The following is a 23,369-nucleotide window of genomic DNA, read 5'->3' on the forward strand; positions in this document are numbered from 1 at the left end:
CCCCCTCTAATATTTCTAGGACTACAAAGTGGTTTAATAAATGTAGGCATCTGAGGTGAAAAATCCCCATGGCCTGTTTATAATTGCAGACGGGGCTTCCCCATTTGCTTAAAACTCTCACTGACTAATGGCTTCTGGTTAAGGGCAATAACCCAGTTCGTTCACCCTCTGACATTTTAGGAAGTTGTGCATGTGTGCACTTCTGAATCTCCTCCCCTTGGACTCCTCCTACCCTCTGCAGAGGCATACTCTCCTCTCAGCTCTCTCTGCCCTGGCGGCCAGAGCAACGCAGCTCCATCTCTAAGTCAGGAGCAGCCCTTGTCCGAACACAGGGCAAGCTGAGGGGAAGGCACCAAGAGGACTGAGAGGATGGGGAACTCTCTGCTGAGGGAAAACAGGTGAGTCCAGACTCCCTAAAGGGGAGCCGAGGAGATGGGTCTGGGCAATGTAGCCAGAAAGAGGAAAAGAAGTCTGCTCCTGGGGAGAAGGCAACTGGATAAGGGACGGACAAGAATGAAGTACCTGCTGCATGCCAGAGGACACGTTCAATTGCTTATAGGTTGGCCTTCTCCCCAGAATCACAGTGAGCAGCTGGTGGTGGACGGCTGAAAGGCAGGACTTCATCAAGGAAGTTCTGTGCAATAGACTAGCCCCTAAGAAATGGAGCAACTTTCTGGGGACAAGGAGGGGATGACCTCCTGAGCTCTTAATGCCCCACAAAGAGCTTAAAGACACCACCATCATTTTAGTCACTCTTAAAGTTCAAAATAAACAGCAATCTTCTTGATAGCATAAGACCTTAGCTAGTGTACACTCCCAGAAACTGGTAAGCAGGTCATTGAAACCGGGAGAGAACTCGGCTTAACTTTTCTGGATCTCAGTTTCCTCATCATAAATGGAAATAAGAACACAATACCTATGTTGGAGGGTTCTAGTGTGTATGATGCTAGCATAGTACCTATACAGAGTAGGGTTCAGTAATTAGAAGATTTTTTTTTTTGACCGTCATCTTCATTAATGTCAAAGCAGCCATTGTAAAAATTAGTACCACCCAAAACAAGGGAATCCTTACGGTACAAAGTGAGGGGGTCTAGGGAGAATGAGCTAGCTGGGCAGTTGGAGGGGTGGTCTTTTCAGGATTATGTTTGGCGTTCCAGAGCTCAGTTCATGCCGCTGAGAGCTAGGACATAGGATCCAAAAAGCCACCTGCCAAAAGGAGGCATGGCTAGCCTGTGGAATGTCTCCTGGCCCTCCCTGAGGGTCAGTGTTGTCTTGGATGTCTCCTCCCCAGATACTCACAGCCCTTTGTCAGTCTGCAACTCTAGCATTCTTCTATCAGATTATAAATCCCTATTTTTATGCCTAGATGTGAGGGCCAAAAGTAGAGAATGTTTCTGATTCATCTTTTGAATTTCTGTTTTCCTAACATTGTTTCTGTCATACAGTAGGCACTCAGTAAATGCTGAATGAATGATTGGAAACCTAAATAAGTCCTGTCTTGAAAAGAAAAATATAACAGATATGATGTGACTGAGAAAGTTACGATTGTTGTTACTAACATTTGTAATTTTTTTGTGAGAAGTTTGATGAGAGGGTGAAGGATTATGAAATTAATACATGAAATTGGAGTTGTAAAAGAAATTGGAGAATATATAAAGTATAAACAAGAAAATAAACTGGGAAATCACAGTTATAACTTCTTACAATATTAGAAGCATTATCTTTATTTTACTGTCTATATCACAGATTTGTATTTCTTTTGCCCACTTTCACTTTAGATTTCAGTCTATTTTGTTTTATTGATTGTAAAAGCTATTTTTACTTTGAAGAGAATAGCCCTTTCTCATAAATATTACCAAAATAATATTTTCCAATCTGTGTGTCTTGTGCCATACAGAATTTTCATGTTTTTCTTATATATTCAAACATAATTGAGTTATATCTAGAAAGCCTTTTGGTTTCTACCAATTTATGCTTAAAATTATTTCCCCATCCCAAGATAAGACAAATCCACAGTATAGTTTTCATGGTTTTATTGCTTTACATTTAGCATCATACATTCACTACATGGTGTCAGACAGAAATACATATTTTTCCACATAGTTACTCAGTTGGTCCAGCATCTTCATTTCTATGCTGACTTAAAATGTCTTCCTTAATATACTCAAAAGTTGTATATTTACTTGGATCTGATTTTCAACTTCACCCCTACCACCTGGTTATCATCCAGTCAGCACACTCCACCATGTCTCTCCAGATCAAGTTTGTTACAAAAACCAGGGAAATTCCCACTATCAGGCAGAATGTCACTGATTCGCTTCATGAGAGGAGTTCAGAGCCTCAGAGGATGAATCTACCAGAAGCAAACTCAGCTTCTCCCACTTATTCCCACTTACTTGCCCCCAGATAAGTTGCATGAATTTTTTAACCTCAATTTCTTCATGGGTAAGACATAGAATCATAATATCTACTTCATGGATTTATTCTGGGATTAAATGAAATATAACATAGCAAATGTATGTGTTATCTACATTTAGTAAGTAGTATGTGTAGTGAGTAATATATATATAATAGTAAGTAGTATTTATAGTGTGTATGCATATATATATAAATAAATATAAATATATACACATATATAGTAAGCACATAGTAATATGTATATATAAATATATAAATTTATATATAAATTTATGTATATAAATATATATATAGTAAGCACATAGTAAATATATATAAATGTGTATACTTATATATATAGTAAGCACATAGTAAATTGTGTTTATATATATAAAATAAATATATATATAGTAAGCACATAGTATAAATATATATAGTAAATATAAATATAAATACATATATATATAGTAAGCACATAGTAACTTGTGTTTAATTTTTAGTTTCTTTTTCTCTATACCCTAAACTCCCCCCAGTTATACAGAAACCCAACCCAAACAATGAGCTGATTTATTTTCTTTATTTAGTTCTCTCCTCCCCTTTTACCCCACGTTCTCTGCCTTGGTGTTTTCTGTGAAAATTGCAATTTACATGAGACAAAGCCAGTGCCATTCTCAGTTCCTGTGTACAGTCCCTGAAACTGCACCAGCAGATGGGCCTCTCTGTACAGCAATACTCTCGCAGTCACCGTGAGGATTCCTGGACATTTGGGAACAAATGATTGGGGCCTGGTTGTGTATGGCAGTTGTTGGAGAACATTGGGGGGCTGTTGCTGTGGCAATGGAGAGAAGGTCAAATCAAGGACAGATTGAGGTGTACGCTTTAGAAGGGCATATTAACAGATGGGAGGGCAGCAAGAGGAAGCCAAGGCAATTCTGAGGTTACACACAAACAGCAGAAATGAAGAAAGTTGGAAAAATTACCAAGCAAGGTGGGAAGCCTGGAGAGGAAAGACTTAGCTCATTCTTGATATGTTGAGTTTTAGGTGGCAGCAGAACACTCAAGAGACACCCTGGAATGTGAGAAATCAGAGCCTCAAACAGAGAACACCCAGGTGAGAGCAAATCCAACAAAACTTCTCCCAGGCTTTGCCTGTGAGGAATGAAGTCTGTCAGGCCCTGGACTTCACGTACCTCACAACAGAGGTCCCTGCTTAGGCACAGCAGCAGTAATGATACGACTGTAATGATACGAAATGTAATCAATGTAATGATACAAGACAAAAGACAAAACCACTCTGAACCTTTGCACAGAAAATGTGCTACTTTGCTAGGAACCTAGTGTAACTCTTAGCAACTGGAAAGAAGACCCTTATTTCCTGTTGTCTCTTTGTCTGTCAATTTCACGTACCTTTCTGCTCCAGCTCCCTCCTGGCCATTTCACTTTAAGCTCTGAGTTTCTGTTTCCGAGGTAACCACACCCCCCACATGGCTACCACTGTTGAAAGGTTTGTGGAGAGAGACTTTTGTCATTATCCTGAAGCTCTTTATGTCTTCCTCATCAATGCTTTCTGACCAGGTCTTTTGAGTGTCAGGGAATCGCTAAAATATGAAACAAGTGTCCCTGAATCCAAGGATCCCAAAGGGTGGCAAAGCCAGTAGTATGGCTTGAAGAGTTATGTACACTTTCCCTGTGGTTTCAGGAGACGCTTTTGAAAGCGTATCAGTTAAAAAGCTGCTACACAGCCAAAGCCTAAACAGACCTCCCCTCAACGAGGTGCTTTTCTTTGGTGCCAACTAAGGATCATATATTTGGGGTGTATCATTGGACATATGTTAAAGTATACAGTCTAAATGATGAAACAGACTGGAAGGGTCATGGCCATTATAAGAAGGGAGAGACTGGGCAGACTGGGGAGCCAGGGAAGCTTTGTATAAGACACAAGAAACTGGAATCGCTGGCACGTAGCCCACTGTCATAGAGATTCATCTGGCCTCCTTCGTGGAGGATGTCCGAACCTACCCCAGACCAAAACTCCAAAGTGAAATGCAAGAATATATTACAGAAGAGTTGACTTGGGGAAATAACCAGTCTAAAAATAGCTTCTGCCCATGTTTAACTGTATTGAACCCTTACAACTCCATGAAGGAAGCGGTATAAGTATCCTCATTTTATACCTAAAGAAACTGTGGCTCAAGGAGTCCAGAGAGAGTGATCCGGTTATGCAAAATTCATCATCTCCTTTCATCTCACTCCCATGCCTGCTCAGCGAACCTGATTTCTTAGCATGAGTTGATTCAGTGGTTTCCTTCTGGTGTTTCTTTAGCGGCAGAAAGAGGAGATATAAGCAAATGGGCTCAAGAACCCCGAATGTAGCCTGAAGAGGGGGAAGAACTACAGCCGTGCTTCTCAGCCCCAAAGGCTCTCACGGTGCATAAGCCCCAGAGGCTGTCAGAAGACTCAACACGTAGCCGCCCATGGCCAAGCTCACGTGCAGCAGCCCCTTCCACTCTCCTTTCCAAGGGAACTCCCTGAAAAAGCTCACTGGGGGAGATATTTTTGGATGGTATTTTCCAAATATTTTTTCATAGTATTATTGGTACATGCAGTACTTTATAAAGGCCTTTTCCAGTCAACCGTGTAGGTTGTTAACTATGCCTCATTTCAGCAAGATGCCCAGATTTAGCCTCCATGTCTGACTGCAGAGAGAGCCTGAGCCTTTAAAGAGATAACATTAAAAAGATAACATGTCCTGTTTATATAGCTATACCTTGAGGTCAATAAGGCAGATCTGATGAGTTGAGCCAGTTAGAGTTGCTCTGTTCTTAGCCACTCCTTCATTTATCAAATACTTGTTGCAAATATATTTACTATGTGCCAGACACGGTGGCACAGGCTGGTGGTCTATACCATAACCAACAGACAAATATGGTCCCTGACCTTGTGAAGGTCACCTTTTAGTGTAGGACATAGACAAGTGAGCAGGCAATTATAATAGAGTATGAACAGGAGAAATTCAGAGTACAGCCGGATCCTATGTAAATACTGCTTAATCTGTGCCTAGAAGAAATTTCTCAGATGTCCACACACTTCTACTCTGATTTCCTGGAGATAACTCTGTGTGTCCTTCATCACAAGAGCCCACATAAATCACTGAAATTGGGGATGAGCAAGCCTTTTTCATTCAGTGGGAACACAACAGAACATTCCTTCTCTGATTAGGAGTTGATAATGTCATATTTCCAAAGGTCCAGTTAATGTCCTGGGAGGACGAAGCTGTTCTAGTATGATAGATGTGTCCAAGTCACCTAGAATGAATATTCTCTCGGGAAGAGAAAAAAGAAAAGGTTTTTCACAAAAATGATGAAAGGAAGGGAGTCACCCTAACAAAGCTGTAGAAACTAAACTTATGATTTGTGTCATCTCTTGGGTATTTTAGATGCTGGGACTGCCACATCGCTGATGGGTGTTTCTGCCTTCCGTGGTGAGTGGAGAACTGTCTGCAGGGGTAATTTCCCTATACGTGTAGTTTCAATGTGGTATTTGCTGTAAGTTACCTGAATTGCCCACTGTCTGTAGCCACAGTGGAAGCCCAGCACTAACCCAGGCACCGTCATCTGAGAGTCAGTCAGGGAAGCGATGCTTCAAGTTTGGTGAGAAACAGGAACGATAGTCTCATGGGTGGTTACATACTTTTCAAATAGGAAAGCTTCAGAAGCAAGGATGAAACTGGCTGTCGATGTAGAGAAAGGCCCCTTAATCACACTGCAAATTCCAGTGTCTCCTTAGAACAGAAGCATGCATTTCTGTCCCTTGCGCAGAGAGCATATAGCCAGGGTGATCGTATAATTCATTGTCCAAACGGGGAAACTTTTGCAAGTGCAAAGGAGGCTAAAAACAGTTAAGGGTCACTAAGTGATTGATAACGACATAAACTAAACTGTCTGTGCAAAGTAGGACATATGGTCATTCTCCTTAGAGCAGATGTTGTCCTTGTTTCCTGAGATGATAACTGGCTGCTGTTATACTGTGTTTTTCCGAGGGTCACCGATACAGTGTAGTCACCTCTGCGTTCCTATGGGAGGTGTTTGCTTGCTTGTTTGCTTGCTTGCTTGTTTGGATATCATAGATTGGGACTGAAGTTGGGATTGGATGTAACAATGGCTGCTTGATATAAAAGAAATTGATATTTTGTCAGAAAAAAAATCTCCAAGAAAGTTATGTATAACATAACCATAGTTCTCCATCTATAAATCAATTCCATACCAACCTCAGAAAAGGGAGTAGGAAGGAGAAAAAGGGAGAGAAACACAAAGGAGTAGATTTCTACTTGGTCTTCTCTTTCATTTTTTCTTTTTCCTATCCCCTTATCTCTCTGGCTGAAGGAGGTATTATAAAAGGCTTATAACTTTAACAAATGAGTTAAGCATAATTTTTTATAGTTGAGTGTAACTCCCTTTGAGAGTTTCTAAAATATTAAAACAACCAAATTACTTTCCTTTTCTTTTACAGGAAAAAAATGCACATTTTTAAAGCAAGACAAGATTCCCCACAGCAAAGTGAGTTATTGCTTTCACATCATTTTCACTTTTGACAGAGTTAGGTTTCCAAGCTGCCCCTTCCCTCCGCTCCCAAAGCTCCTTGGGCGTATTCCTAGTATAATACTTGCACATTTGCTGCAATTTGTCCGGTTGCACATCGCTTTTTCTCCACTAAACTGAGAGCTCACTGAGGAAAGAACTGGCTTATCTATCTCCATAGCCTTTCGTTATTTCCTGAGGTCTGCAGGCTGAAGGAATTAAATGGGAACAACAAAAGCAAAAGATGGAGGCGTGGGCACTTGTAAGGACTGCAAAGAGGCCAGTGTGGGCACAGAGACCACCGAGAAGGGGCAGGGCCATGCGGTCAAGTTTAGGGTTAGGGTTTTTGTCTTGAGACCTATAGGAGGCACTGAAAGGCTTTAAACAAGGGGCATTTGCATTAAAGACATCACCCAGTTTGCTGTGTGGAGAACAGGTTTTAATAGGGAATGGCAAGAGCAGATGCTGGAAGACCACTTAGGAGGCTGATGCAGCAGTCTCTGGTGACGGAATAGGGCTGAAGTTAAGGAAAGCAAAGCATTTGAAGGAGAGGGTGGTGAGTAGTGTCACATGTATGGGGGGAGGGAACAAAGGAAGTACAGGCCTGAGGACAGGCCACAGCATTTCTAAAGAATAAAAGCAAATGAGTTTGCCTTTGCCTTCCTAGGTTCAAAAAGGAGAGCCTGGTTCATTCACTCTGAATCTTAAAAACTAGCCCTATAAGTGTGTAAAAAAATATTACAGGCCTCCCACCCTTAGCCATTTCACCCAAGGAAGTTGTGGGTGTCAGGAAACCCCAGTCTCCACAGAGCAAAATAGAAATAGAAATAGACCTCTAATGATGAAACTCATACACTTTTCTTTCTTTAAAATTTTATTGAAGTTATTGACTTACAGCATTTATATTAGTTTCAGGTGCACAACACAGTGCATTGCTATTCTTATATCAATACAACAAAATGATCACCATGAGAGGTCTAGTTACCCTCTGTCACCATACAAAATTACTGTAGTACTATTCACAATATTCTTGGTACTCTATATTATGTCCTTGTGACTTATTTATGTTATAACTGGATGTTTGTACCTCTTAATCTCTATCACCTATTAACTCATACCCTAACCCCTTCCCCTCTGGTAACCACCAGGGTGTTCTCTGTATCTATGAGTTTGTTTCTATTTTGTTATGTTTGTTCGTTTGTTTTGTTTTTTAGATTCTATGTATAAGTGAAATCATACAATATTTTTTCTCTCTGTGACTTATTTCACTCAGCATAATACACTCTAGATTCAACCACATTGTTGCAGATGGCAAGATTTCATTCTTTTTATGGCTGAGTAATATTTCATCGTATATACATATACCATGTCTTCTTAATCCATTCATCTATCGAGGGACACTTAGGTTGCTTCCCTATCTTGGCTACTGTAAATAATGCTGCAGTGAACATTGGGGTGCATATATCTTTTTGAATTAGTGCTTTTGTTTTCTTCAGATCAATACTCAGAAGTGGAATTACTGGATTGTATGGTAGTTATAAATTTAATTTTTTGAGGAAACTCCATGCTGTTTCCCATAGAGGCTGCAGCAATTTACAATCCCACCAACAGTGCAAAAAGATTCCTATTTCTCCCCATCCTTGACAACAGTCGTTATTTCTTGTCTTTTTAATAATATCCAGTATAGTAGTATAGTGTTAGCACCATAGTACTACTACACTAATAGCATACTATAGTAGTATAGTATAGTTTGAAATCACAAAGCATGATACCGCCAGCTTTTATTTTCTTTCTCAAGACTGCTTGGCTATTCTGTATCTTTTGTGATTTCACACAAACTTTAGGGTCATTTATTCTAGTTCTGTGAAAAACAATATTAGTTTTTCCAAACCATGAACACAGTATATCTTTCCATGTTTTGTATGTCGTCTTCAATTGCTTTCATCTATGTCTTATAGTTTTCAGAGTACACGTATTTTACCTCCTGGGTTAGATTTATTCCTAGATGTTTATTCCTTGATACAATTGTAAATAGGATTGTTTTCTTAATTTCTCTTTCTGATAGTTTGTTATTAATGTATAGAAATGCAACAGTTTTCTGTATGTTAATTTTGTATCCTGAAATTTTGCTGAATTTATTAGCTCTAATAGTTTTTTGGTGGCGTCTTTAGGATTTTCTATATATAGTATTATATCATCTGCAAAGAGTGATAGTTTTACCTTTTCCCTTCTAATATGCATGAGTGTTATCTCTTTTTCTCATCTGGTTGCTGTGGCTAGACTTCCAGTATTGTGTTGAATAAAAGTGGTGAGTGTTGGCACACTTGTCTTGTTTCTGATCTTAAAGGGAAAGATTTCAGCTTCTCATCATTGTGCATGATGTTAGCTGTGGGCTTGATGTACATGGCCTTTATTATGCTGAGGTATGGTCCCTCTATATTCAGTTTGTTAAGAGTCTTTATCATAAATGGATGTTACATTCTTTTTAAACTTTTTATTTTATGTTGGAGTATAGCCAATTAACAATATTGTGGTAGTTTCAGGTGCACAGCAAAGCGACTCAGCCACACACATACACGTTGGACGTTAAATTTTGTCAGATGCTTTGTCTGCATCTATTGAAGGGATCACATGTCTTTTATCCTTCATTTTGTTAATGTGGTGTATCACATTGACTGATTTGTGGATATGGTATCACCCTTGCATCCCTGGAGCAAATTCCACTTGACCATGGTATATGATCCTTTTAATGTACTGTTGAATTTGGTTTGATAATATTTTGTTGAGGATTTTTGCATCTATATTCATCAGGGATACTGGCCTGTAATTTTTTTTCTGTGGTGTCTTTGGTATCAGGGTAATGCAGGCCTTGTAAAATGAGTGTGGAAGCATTCCTTCATCTTCAATATTTTGGAATAATTTGAGAAGACTAGGTATTAACTCTTCTTTAAATGTTTGGTAGAATTCACCTGTAAAACCACCTGGTCCTAAGTTTTTGTTTGTTGGGAGTTGTTTGATTACTGTCAATTTCATTGCTAGTAATTGGTCTGTTCATATTTTCTATTTCTTTCTGAATCGGTCTTGGAAGATTGGGCGTTTCTAGGAATTTATCCATTTCTTCTAGATTGTCCACTTTGTTGGCTTATTTGTAGTTGTCTCTTGTGATTGTTTGTATATATATATCAGTTAGTTTCAAGCTGACAGTCACTTAAGTTTGAATGCATTCTAAAAGCACTACGTTTTTACCACCCCCACATTTATGTTTTTGTCCTCATATTTTACATTTTTATTCTGTGTATCCCTTAACCTCTTATTGTAGTTATAGTTGATTTTACTACTTTGGTCTTTTAACCTTCTAGCTTTTTAAGTGGCCAGTCCACTGGCTTTAATATATATTTGCCTTTGCCAGTGAGATATTTTCTTTTGCATATTATCTTATTTCTAGTTATAATCTTTTCTTTTCTGCTTAAAGAAGACCCTTAAACATTTCCTGTAAGGTCAGTCTGGTGGTGATAAACTCTTAGTTTTTCCTTGTCTGGGAAATTTTACCTCTTCTTCAATTCTGAATAATAACCTTGCTGGGTAGAGTTTTCTTGGGTTGTAAGGTTTCTCCTTTCAGCACTTCAAGTATATCATGCTACTCCCCTCTGGCCTGCAAAGTTTCTGCTAAAAAATCAGCTGATAGTCTTATAGGAGTTCCCTTGATGTGACTTGCTGTTTTTCTCTTGCAGCCTTGAAATTGTCTCTTTATCTTTCACTTTTGCCATTTTAATTATGATTGGGGTTCATCTTATGATTGCCTCCTGGACCTGGATGTCTTTGTCCTTCCCCAGATTAAAGAAGTTTTCAGCCACTATTTCTTTAAATACATCTTCTGCCTCTTTCTCTCACTCTTCTCCTTCAGGGACCCCTATAATGTGAATATTAGTTTGCTTGATGTTTGTCTCAGAGTTTCCTTAAACTATCCTCATTTTCTAAAATTCTTCTGTCCTTTTGCTGTTCTGTTGAGTGATTTCCACTCTTCTGTCTTCCGATCACTGATCCTTCTCTCTGTATCATCTAAACTGTTGTTGATTCCCTCTAATGTATTTTTCATTTCAGTTATAGCATTCTTTACCACTGATTGGTTTCCTTTCTTACGTTTCCCAACCTTTGTTGAGGTTCTTGCCGTGTTCCTCCATTCTTCTGCTGAGTTTGGTCAGCATCTTTATGATCATTATTTTGAACTCTATCAGGTAAATTACTTATTTGCATTTCATTAGGGATTTCATCTGGGGGTTATTTTGTTCTTTCATTTGGAACATTCCTCTGTCTCATTTTGTTTGCTTTTCTGTGTTTGTTTCTATGAATTAGTCAAAACAGCTACCTCTTCCAGTCTTGAAGTCATGGCCTTGTGTAGGAGTAGCCTCTGTGTAGACGGTATGTGCCGGGCACCTTTGGCGGGATGGCTGGAGCTGGGGTAAGAGCTGGGTGGGGGGGCAGGGGGTCACTACCCTGGTGTTGCTTTTGGGGGATGGCTGGAGCTTCTGCGGGCCTGGGGGGTACAGGGGCAGCCTGGTCAGGCTGGCTGGAGAACCTGGGCTGTGTTCCCATCTGTGCTATCAAGGTGAAGGAGGAATGCAAAAAATGGTGCTCTCCAGGACCTTTGACCCTGAGGAGTGTTCCAGCAGTTACCTGCTCATTTGGCAGATGCTGTGGGGGTAGTAAATGGATTTCTTCACATATAGTCTAGGTGCATTTTAAACCACCATTTTTATTGCTGTGCCCCGGGGAGTGGGTGAGTGTGCACATGGGCCCCTCCTTACCGCATGTTGCTGTGTGAAGGATACGGTTTCCGTCCACACCATGTCTTCGTCTCTCCTACCCATCTCGATGTGATCCTTCTGTCATTTATTGTGCAAAGCTGTTCAGTCAGTCCTCAGTTATTCTTCAGAAGGAATTGCTCTATATTTAGGTGTAGATTTGGTGTATCCATGGGAGGTGCTGCATGTAGGGTCTTCCTATGCCACCATTTGGACCCCCACAGACCCTTTTCTTGCAGTGATAATCAAGGAAGTCCTAGATAGCCAGGGGAATTTATGGAGACGTGAGAATCTGAAATGTCAGTCCTGAGGGAATGTAAATCCTTATATGACAAGGTGGCCTGCATGGGTACATCCACCTCCTGTGTCGGGTGATAGCATGAGGCTTCCATGTGAAAGCCCATCTTTGCCTGCTGAGCTGCTGTGTTTGCCTCTTTGCTGAGTGGCCAGACCAGCTGGTTTTAAATACACTGGCTTTTGAAACATTGGCCTGTTTATGTTTGTTTCTGCCAGCAGTATCAAAAATGGGAGTGTTCAGTTTAAGAGTTTCTTTCTCTGTAAAGCTTTCCTTGAGCACCAGCTTCCACACTGCCATCATCCCCTGTCACCTACAGTAGGAGCAATAGCCTTCCTCTGCCTTGTGGGTCTCTCTTAGGTCCTTGTCTGCCTCCTACGTTTGCCTGTGAGTCCCTTGAGGATAGGGACTGTCTGATTCTTCTTTGTCTCCCCAGTTCACAGTACAGAGTAGGCATGTGACAAATTTTAGATAAGGAAGGACAGAGAAGAAAAAGAGTGTGGAAGGGAGGGAAGGGAAGTGTGATTTCCTATCCAAAACAAAGACCCACTGAATATGCTCCCCTCCACTCAGCACAGCTCTGGCTACTTCTTGTTTAGATGGCCCTGTCACCCCCAGGGATGTGTTGAAGATCAGGATAGCCTGCTAAGGGCTACCTCAGCTCTTCCTTGGCTCTCTGGTTGCTCTTTCAGTGCTCCTCTCCTCTCCTCCCAGAAATCTCCACATGACCTGAAATTCATTACGTGTATTTTCTTTCTCCAGATGAAGAAACACCATCTGCTCCCATCCAGGTAATGCAAACGTCTCTGAGACTTTTTCTGAGATGATAGTAGAAATGCAGACACCTCAGATAGCAGGAGAAGACCTCCAAGACCCCTCTGACATTGCAATTGAATACTATAGATGCCATTGCTTGCGAGCCCAGGAACATGTGCAGAGCCTGGTAGCAGAAGCAACAGCCACCTCTGCTGCGTAATTTATTGACAGAAACTAATATTTATTGAGCACTTAGTTTGTGCCATGCAGTGGATGAGCAATCCACATGCATCATCTCATGTAAATGTCACAGCAACCCAACAAGACTTGTACTATTATTCTCCCACCCATTTTACAGATGAGAAAACTGAGAGATTAAGTGATATTCCCTCAAAGCCCAACAGCTGACAAGACAGCAGGGGCAGGAATCCATGCTCTTTCTCCTGTGCCTTGCTGTTCTGCTCTTTATCTCCTGAGATTTCACTGGATTAGAACTTCTCTTAAGCAGATTATCTTTTTAATAATGCAAATATCTCTAGACTGGGTAAATATCATAACCCAGCCCTTTAAGGTGTCTTCAGATTCTTCTCTTATATTAGAATAGGCTGCCCTCGGGGTCCTGAGACTTTGGGAATTATATAAGGTGGTCAGGGGCCACTCTGGGATATGGGGCAGAGAGCACATGCCTAAGTAGGCTAAATTCTCTGAGCAATGTGAGGACTCTGGCGGCGTGGGCTAGTGGTTGGGGTGGGGGCAGCCATTTAGGAAAACCAGACAAGAAGTGGAAGGGACGTGGTCATGCAAGACAGATTTTGCCCAAGGCTGAACCTCTGTTGAGATGACGTATAAAGAGAATGGCAAGATGTCAGGTCTTGATGATGGCTCTTCTTTGACCAGCAGGAGAATGTTGACCAGGGCTCCTCCGAGGATCTGTGCTACACCCTTATCAATCACAGCGTCCACGGGAAAAAGCCACCGGGGAACTCTGCTGAGGAGTACTATGAGAACGTTTCCCTCAAGGCTGAGAGGCCCAGAGAGTCTCCAGGAGGAACTGAGACTGAGTATTCACTTATTCGTGTGCCTTCTGCCCCTAGGTATCCAGCCTCCCCAGAAGATGAATATGAACTTCTCATGCCCAGTAGAATTTTCTCTCACTCCCTGAAATAGCCACATCCACCTATGCCCTGTTCTCAGGCTCAATTTTCCCATTTTTAATGAAGTGATTGAACCAGCACTTAATACCAGCAAGTAAAAGCCGGGGGTGGGGAGCTCTGGTTGAAGCAGGCGTGGGGCACAAAGCACTCTGAGCTTATCTCCCCCGCAGCACACACACAACGGCCCTTTCTTTAGGGGTCTCTGCAGAATGTGGTTTGCAAGCCTCAGGGCCTCTTAGATCCTCCTCAGTGTCCAACATCCAAAGGTCAACCAGCTGTCTCAAACTCTCTTGGAGAAGGAAGTGACTATCTCTGATTCTGAGTGGCTTTGGAAATGGGCCATTCTACTCAGTGGTGGGAAGGACTCCCTGATCCCCTGCTCCTCTGTTAAGGTTCTTCTTATAAAATGCCCACATGACTGTCCTCTGAAGTCACAGGGAAGCTTACATCATATTCAGTGCACCCAAAGGGGAGTCCTTGTTCCACACATGTGTGGAGACCCAGCTTCTCACTCGTAGGCTTCCGGGTGGGCACCCGTGGCGTTGCTCTCACTCCACACCACTAAGCAGTGTCCTTCACAGGGCATCCTTTGACTCATTGGCTCTGGTGGCTCGGTTGGTTACATGGGTCGAATTAGTAAGTTCCAGGCCAGGTTTTTATGTATTTTTTATATATTTTTAATCCATATTTTTCAACTTTGTATTTCTCCCTAGAAATCTTAGGAAAATCATAGCATCAGAGAAGGATAGAATAGAAAGATCATTGGAAATCCTTTAATCCCATTATCTTTTTCTTGGCTCAGAGAGGATAACTAGCTCAATGCAACATTGCAAGTGAGTGGCTGAACTTTACCTAGAGCCTGATTTCCTTCCAATTCAGTGCTCTTCCAATATACTGCATTGAAGGGCCTCTACTATATGGTATAGGTATGTGTTAAATAACATGTCATGTATAAACTATGAATAGTGCCCACATTGGAAAAATCACACACATGCACACACACCCTTCTCTAACGAGCACTTCTCCCTATGGCCCGATTATTTATTTCCCTATTATTTTCTTTTAGTGGTTCTACAATTATGCTTATCCCCTAAAACAGGGGTCAGCACACTCTGGCCCACAGGCTAAATCTGGCCGACTCGCTGTTCTGGTAAATAAAATGTCATTGGCCCACAGCCCGCCCGCTCATTTGTCTCGGTACTGTCTGTGGCTTCTTAACCTCAGGAGAGTTGAAATGTTGTGATACACACTGTAGGTCCTGCAAAGCCAAAAATATTTATTTGGGGGCCCTATCAGAAAAACAAAAATTTGCAGACCCCTTCCTTAAATAATCATAACTGTAGACAAACAAAACAAAAATGTGTTTTGGGATTGGTGTAACCTATAAGAGCTAGTACCAATAAAATGGTATGAAAATATTAAACCACAAATTAGGATGAGAGCAAAAACAATTAGCAAATTAGACTATTTTTATATGCACACCTGTGTTCTCAACTTCCTGTTTTATTTAACCCATAGCTATTATCCTAATTTTAGGGATGTGAAAATAGTAAGAAGTTTGTTGAGACAAGCAGGAGATGCATTATGTTTAATTACTGTTTTGTTCCCCAACTGAACCAAAGTTAAATAATTTTGCTATTTAAAGTGTGCTAAGTGCCCAGTGGGAATCAATCAATCCATCAATCCAGTGGCTTGAGGTTGGATGTGTCAACACAGGTCTGCTGAGATTTCAGCCAGTTGATGGTCTTGATCTAAGAGCCAATCACATCTTAGTATCTTGTCCTCCACTCACTTTTTATTTTTAGCAAAATTCTTCCACATGGAATCTTAACTTTGACCCTTGACTGGGATTCCCTCAAGTTCAAAAGGAGGCATGCACAGTAGCAGGGAATACTGTTCAAGCTCTAACATGGCTTAGGGCAAATAATGTGGATAGTGGAGCCAGATAATCAAGTGATTCGAATCCCGGTACGAGCTCTTCCTCTCTCCGTGAACTTGAGCATTAGCTCAGAGGCTCAGCTCCATCACCCATAAGCAGGAGGATTAGAGCCAATGTATGTACATCACCTATCACAGATTCTAACAAATGATATCAAAGAGTAAAGGGATACAAAAATCTTTATGATGTAGAGACAAAAACATGTGCTGATATGCCTGGTGAGGCAGGGCTACCTGGTAGCCTTCCAGCAAGGCAGACACACAAAATTGCTAGGCTTTACCCTGGGATTTTTCAATTGGACATTGGACCACTGTGCAAGTTGATTGGTTTAAATATTCTCAGTACAACATGATAAGCTGTGGTTGTTTGAGTCTTACCCTGTCAAAGTATTGCTTGTCCCAAATATGTTTTATAGGAAACATGTTAAGTATAAATGCTTAAACAAAGAAAATTGTTCTTATGATGAAATTTAGAGGGATTACGAAAGGGAGTTATTTTTGAGCAGGAGAGCCTTTGGGAGTGCTTTGAAAGACCTACTAGGGCTGTATATAATGCTGATCTCTTTTCCACAGATTTCAGGATTTCTGATGAAAGCAGTGTACCCTCTTTACAGAAAATGTACATTCTCACACACACACACACACGCATAAATATTTGTACACAATTTCAAGGGATTGGGGATGCAACCCCTAAGTTAAAGAATTCCTGTTCTTGATAAGAAACTGAAGCTAAGGGTTTAAAATGCTCCCTTAAGTCATACATATAATCAGAAAATTCCCCTCCCCCATGCTGATCTGAAACTATACGTAGCCAAAGTTCACAGAGGCGTATTTTATGCAGTATCTGCAGGCTTTGTGGTTTTTGCTTTGTGTTCATACTAGTAGCTATAAATAATCTCTTAACCTGTGAATAAATTCTTACATAGAACAGAACAGAGGTACAAGAAAAGGACAAAGATAGGTCAAGAAAACCTACCGGTAACAACAAATAAATTCAAATGCTGATGTTTTTAAGACAACCTTGGGTGACAGGTGCTTCAAATATGCCCAGGAACGGAAGGGCATAGGTAGAACAGGGAAGTTGAGGATCCTTCAGAGAAAAAGGAGATTCTACTTATATTTGTCTGACGCTGTTCTTTTCCAAGCCAACCTACTGAGTTCAGAAAGCCACTTGATCTGAGTGTGCCTCGGTTCTGCCAGCTGTTAAATGGTTTTGTGTAAGCCCCTCCCGCTTTCCTAACAGAGGGTCCCTTTGCGAGACACTTGGTGAGTGGTTGAGAGTCTTGTACAGTCTGATAATCACACCTCTCAACCCATCCCTTCCCCCTCACCACCTGTGCCCCTCCCGGATTCCCAGATGGCAGCCAAGCCTGGATTGAACGTGACCCTGGCATGCCCACCAGTTGAGGCCACTGATCATGTGTGGTTGCCCAGTAGGCTGGACTTTGTTCCCCAAAAACTGTGGAATTCTAGGCTGGTCCTTCCACCTCTCCAGACCTTGGTTTCCTAACTGTAAGATGAGAGGGCTGCCTTCTGCTAAGACAATAAAGAAACTCTGATCATAAAGTGTTGCTAGCAATACAGAAATAGTGTGAATTCGCTTATTTTAAAACAGTGCAACAATAATGGGAGCAGAGAAGGGAAGACATGGAGATTTCTCCCATGTTTTTCAGCACGAATCAGACTCTAAACAGGGCAAGAGTCTATGTCCAGAGTGCACATCTAAAGGGGAAAGAAGAAAACATGCAGCTCATGCTAAGACACAAATATGTGTAAAGGAAAGCAAATCTGTTTATTCAAATCCCACCATTGCTTCAAGGTTCCGCTCCAGTCCTACTTCCTAGGCAAACCCTTCTCCAATTAAACTATCCTTTTCACCCTTTTCTTTTACCATCACACAACCCTACAGTTTGTCTTTATTTATTTTTAACACCTATTTTTTCCTGCTGTTTCCTGTTTCATCTGTGCAGAGACTGACTCCCTGATAAGACCAGCAGCTTTTTCCCTTATCATCCTCTTCCTCATTGGTATAGTCTGTAGCCTTCTGCAACACACATCATTAAATAATCGGCAGAACTAAGTTAAATTGAAAGGCGGAAGAGAATGGGACACATGGCTAGAATTTTTGTTGGGGATGGGAGGAGGGGCGGGTTCCACTGACCTGGCTGTATGCTTTCTGCCTGTACCTAAGTGACTCCCAGAAAAGAACACTTTTTCTTTTCATATCTTTCAGTGAGGGACTTCTCTGGTGGTTTTGTGGTTAAGACTCTGCGCTTCCACTGCAGGGGGTGTGGGTTCGATCCCTGGTTGTGGAACTAAGATCCTGCATGCTGTAGGGAGCAGCCGGAAAAAAAAAAAAAAGTTCACTGGGGAATTCCCTGGCGGTCCAGTGGTTGGGACTCAGAGTTTTCACTGCTGAGGGCCTGGATTTGATCTCTGGTCAGAAAACCAGGATCCCACAAGCCGCATGGCCAAAACAAAAAACAAAAAAAACCCCCAAAAATAAAACAAACAAAAAAACTTTCAGCGATATCACAGACATTTGTTGAAACCTTCTAATGCACCATGTGTTAAGCTCATTATGAAGATGTGTGATGGCCAATCAATTCATCTCCTATAGCACAACAGTGTATAAGTGCCACTTTCCCCCCAAACACCTCAAAATGCTCCAGTCACAAAGTTCAGTTCTTTCCGCACCATTCGGCCAGAGGTGTCAAACTAACGGAAAATCCTCTCCATGACTTTCAAGTGGTCAAAACCCAAGAGAAGATGCTTGTTGCATCTTGGTGGTTTCCAAAAGAGAAGGTAAGAGCAGAACTAAACCCAGTCCTGCCTCCAGACAGGAACCAGCCCTTCCTTCCAGTCCCAGGCTCTTCAAATACCTGGTCTTGCCCACAGGGCCCCGGAGGGGAAGTGGAGAGGAGATACGGCCCCCCTGCTCCCCCTGCAACAGGAACAGGGAGAGGAGGACCCAGGCCAGTTCAATCTTATTCACTCAGAAAGGAGAGCTGCCCTAGGGGAAATGAAAAGGTCACTGCCGACACCATTTACTACGAGAACATGTCAGCCCAAATCCTGGCCTTGAAGAGTCAACCCCTACGAAGCAGTGGTCCACATGGCAACACGGAGGCAAAAATAATTTATTGTCAATATTTTAAATCCTTCTACAGTGAAGTTCTTCATTATTTTCTTAAAAGTACAAACATGAAGGTTTAGGTTTGACATATAAAATATAAAGAGGAAGAAGGGAAATTCACGTGTCTCACTAGTTTGAGGAACTTCCTCAGATGAGACACCCTGTTACAATAAATGTATCTTCTGGTTAAATAACAAAGCACATTCACATTATTCAGAGTCGTGGGTCATAAAGAGCAGAAGGCAAACCTAGCCTGAGACACATGCTCCGACACAACCCTGTACACAGCTGCCCCCACCCTGACGTCCACCCAGAGCCAATTTAACTGAGACACGGAGGCTGAGAACCTCTCATCACATGACCACAAAACGCCCCTGAAAATTTGCAGCAAAGCCATGTTCCTGACAAGACACTTTGTTCCCTCATGACAGGTAATTCTATATCTATAGAAGACCAATTCAGGCGCTCTTGTTCCCGCTACCCTCACCCCCGAAAAAGGATCTGACATTAAACTTTCAGCAGGTTATTTCCGAGTGGTTCTTCCTGTTTCACAACCATTTTCAAAAAGATACACAATCAATGCCTGAAGACACCGAATCCTACAGGAAGGCTAGTGACTCCCAACAACAGGAAGCAAACATGTACTACCTATAGCAGATGGGAAACAGTCTTAATGATTCTCTGATGGAAGCTGATGAAAATATAAATGGAGAAACTATCCAAAACGAGAGTTGTGTGTTCAAAGTCCGCAGGGACCCCTGTTTCCAAAAGAAGTGTTCAGGAGTCACAGGAACTATGAAGAGAATGGAAATAATTAGGAAACACAGATCCCATTTCTGTAGCTCTGCATGACACTGGAGGGTGTGCCAGGGCTGGTTTGCGGAGATGTGCGGCTACGGGTCACGGAAGCGGACACAGGCGATGCTGCTTACGTCTGGTGAAGTGCCCGCCTTTCCCTCACAGTCTTGCTTAGAGGTAGATCCGAGGTAGGGGTGGGAGGGAGGGGAGTGGGAGGAGGATGCAGGGAGCAACTGGCTCAACTCTCCCTCTCCTCGCCTCTCCCCACCTCTCCCTGTTCTCTCTCCACCAGCTCACGGTGGCGGGATCCTGCCTGAAAGGCCACCCTTGCCATGAAGAGAAAGTGCCCCTTGTGGGTGGAGGCAGTCACTGCTTCCGGAACAGCAGCGACCTCACACTGCAGGTCTGCCCGCCGCCCCGTCACCCCGCCCCATCTAGACCCAGCTGGGGCAGCGCCGGGTGCTATTTTGCTGGACATAGAGCCAGACTCTGTAACTGTACAGAATCAGGAGGAAGAAGACCACCGCTCTGGCCATTGTGAGTCCTTCTGAGTTAATTCGCAGGATCCCTTCTGTGAAAGGGAATGAATTCTCCTCATCCCAAAGTTCGGGGGAGTGCTGCTTTCAGACACAGATCGACCTCCACCACATCATCCTGAAAAGAAAATACAAAAAAAGTCACCACTTTATAAAAATCATGATTATTTTAAACATCTACGTTTTTATTTTTTTTCATTGGGTTTGATTATAAACTCTAATGTAAAATTGGAATATTTGTAAATGCCCAGCAGAGGAGGTTTACTCTTCAGGCAACACACACACACACACACACCCCTCTGAATTCCTTTCAAAAGGCAAATAACACATCGTTTGCTTATTTGCTCTGGTATAATTCATGATAAATAACATTTTGATGAGGCCTTTTGGATGTAGAGGACATTTTAACTTTCAGTCTTTTTTCATAATCTAACCATAAAAATACTTCTGAATTTTCAGGTTTTTAATATAGCACAACATACAATGAGAAATTCTGGTGAGGGAAGCGGTGCAGAGCTGGCCTGAGGAAGGCGGCAGTGCCTGATCAGTGACTGGAGACAGGACACAGGGAGCCCACGTGCCCCACAGCAGGGTTCCAGTGGTTGAGGTCTGGGCCGGATCATTCTTTGTCATTGGGAGCTGTCCTGTGCCTCGTAAGAGGTTTAGAAGACTCTTTCTGGCCTCTTACCACTAGATGCTAGGATCCCCCACACACTCCCAGTTGTGACAACTTAAACGGCTCTGGACTTTGCCAAATACCCCCGGGGAGAGTAACACTGCCCCAGTTGAGCGGCCGTGCTCTTTGGCTAAACTCTGCGTTTCCTGGGGAATCTATAAACAACTTACCTAAGTGGTTTCCCTTGACACCCCAGGCCCCCCTTTTACAGGCAGAATGCGCACCCTGGCCTCTCTGCCAGCAGACAGCCCATCGGTTTACCCCAAATTTGTGCAAACAAGATTCACTGTTCTCACTGCCTAGAGCTCTTTCCTCGTCTCTCTCACATTAATCAGTTTTTGCTTTTGTTCCTTACTCGGTCTGCCGGTTGACTCCTTCACATGTCAGAAAACAGTACAAAATAACTACCCCACGTCCAAAATAACTCACACAGCTGTTTTACAATGTAAAACAGCTTTCCCCTCCTTATCCCTGGACCCCGCCCTCCACTAGGTGAAGAAGCACAAAGACAGAAGACAGGGTGGGGGTGGGGGCAGTGTTCCATTAAAAAAATTCCCTTAACCTTGAGGACATTAAAATGAGTGAAATAAGTCAGACAGAGAAAGACAAACACTGCATGATCACACTGATACGTGGACTCTTAAAAAACCAGACATAGAAAAAGAGGTCAGACGGGCGGTTGCCAGAGGCAGGGTGTGGAAGGGGGGGAATTGGATGAAGGTGGTCAAAAGGTACAAACGTCCTGCGATGAGATAAACCAGTCCTGGGGACGCAGTGCACGGCCACGCTGACGCTCGTCAGCACTGCTGTGTGGTCCCTTCGGAAGCTGCCAAGAGAGCAGATCCCGAAAGCTCTCATAACGGGGAAAAAAAAAGTTCCTAACTATACGAGGTGATGGTGACAGATGTTAAGGATACCTCCCAGGGCAGTCATTTCACAGTGCGTGTGTCATTACGCTGTGCCCTTACACGAACACAGCGCTATTGGTTAATTACATCTCAATAAAGTCGGAAGAGAATATAAATTTAAAAGTTCCCTTATGACTATAACATTAAGGGAAGTTTTTATTTGTAGACGGCATCAATGTGCCTGCAGTTAGGCCAAAGAGTCACCATATTTCCAAATTAGAGAATGGGAAATACACACAAAATCCCCTGGGAATCCAAATTACAAGCTAATTTAAGGGTCTTACTCTTTAGCACATAGATAGGATTCCCAAAGGAACTGCGGCCTGGCTCCAGGGAATCCCTAGAATTTCTGAAATTGTACAATCCTGTCTAGAGGGAAGAATGTGTGCATTTTTTCCTGGGAGAAGGTACATGGCTGTCTCCAACTTCTCTAAGGGGCATATGAACCAAATAACTTTAAGAATCTTCGCTCTTTGCAGAGCAGACTTGTGGATGCTAAGGGAGGGTGGGGGTGGGGGAGGGATGGATTGAGAGTATGGGATTAGCAGATGCAAACTATTACATACAGCATGGATAAACAGGGTCCTACTGTATAGCACAGGGAACTATATTCAATATCCTGTGATAAATCATAACGGAAAAGAATATGAAAGAAAGTATGTATATGTATAACTGAATCACTTTGCTGTACAGCAGGAATTAATACAACATTGTAAATCAACTATACTTCAATAAAATAAAATTTTTTTAAAAAAACAGGGAAATGTAAAAAAAAAAAACTTTGCTCTTTGCAGAATTAGATCATCTTTGTGGGAAACTAGCTGCCCAGCTCATCACAGCAGGTGGGGGTGCCCTGCCAAGCCCGCGGTGCCTGTGAGCACGGGGCGCTGCCCTCAGAACCCCCGGGCCTCAGTGGTCCCTCCCGGGGGCCTCCCATCCCTCTCTTCCCTCCCGCTGGACGTTGCTCGGAGCGGCCCCTCCCTCTGCCTCCCTGCCTTCTCTGCGTCTCTCTCCTTCCTTCCTCGCTTCCCAGATGGTCACTGTCTACCCTTCCATTGGAGAGGGGACTGATACTCACACTCCTGAAAATAGCAAACACTGCCCACGCCCTACAAAGTGGGTGTGGGTCACAGACACCCCCTCCCAAGGAGAAATGCCTAAGGCAAAGAGGACGGCCTCCTGAGGAGTGCAAACGGTGCTGCTCAGGGCTGCATCCCCAGGGCTGACGCGGAGTCTGAGATCCAGCTCAGGCCTCACAGGCAAGCTGCCCTCATCACACTCTGTGCTCCTGCCAGCCTCACATCCTCCTCAACCCCGTCTCACTCTCCTCCCACCCCCGGCCTCCATTTGGAAACTGCTGGTGACCACAGCTTTAGAGAGGAGGCTCGGAAAGTCA

At 42.7% G+C, this 23,369-nt stretch overlaps 2 protein-coding genes across 4 annotated transcripts in view; one reads left to right on the top strand and one right to left on the bottom strand.

Moving 5' to 3' along the window:
* Positions 1–279: 279 nt before the first annotated feature.
* Positions 280–14,754, top strand: GCSAM (germinal center associated signaling and motility). Of its 2 annotated transcripts, none has more exons than XM_057697548.1 (6): positions 280–398; positions 3,440–3,508; positions 5,834–5,878; positions 6,907–6,953; positions 12,834–12,862; positions 13,728–14,754. In XM_057697548.1, exons 1-6 carry the CDS (start codon positions 370–372, stop codon positions 13,992–13,994), a joined length of 486 nt encoding a protein of 161 aa, XP_057553531.1. In that variant the 5' UTR covers positions 280–369; the 3' UTR covers positions 13,995–14,754. The 2 variants fall into 2 exon arrangements, with proteins under 2 accessions (XP_057553531.1, XP_057553532.1); XM_057697549.1 differs by having other exon boundaries at positions 370–398; positions 3,434–3,508.
* Positions 14,755–19,048: 4,294 nt separating this feature from the next.
* C10H3orf52 (chromosome 10 C3orf52 homolog) overlaps positions 19,049–23,369 on the bottom strand; it is a 30,498-nt gene continuing 26,177 nt past the window's right edge. For both annotated transcript variants that reach the window (XM_057697874.1, XM_057697873.1), the window contains exon 6: positions 19,049–20,507. In XM_057697874.1, the coding sequence (XP_057553857.1) occupies positions 20,477–20,507 (31 nt within the window). In that variant the 3' untranslated portion in view covers positions 19,049–20,476. The remainder of the gene's footprint in view (positions 20,508–23,369) is intronic.

Source organism: Hippopotamus amphibius, chromosome 10 (assembly GCF_030028045.1).
Source record: "Hippopotamus amphibius kiboko isolate mHipAmp2 chromosome 10, mHipAmp2.hap2, whole genome shotgun sequence".
NCBI lineage: Eukaryota > Metazoa > Chordata > Mammalia > Artiodactyla > Hippopotamidae > Hippopotamus > Hippopotamus amphibius.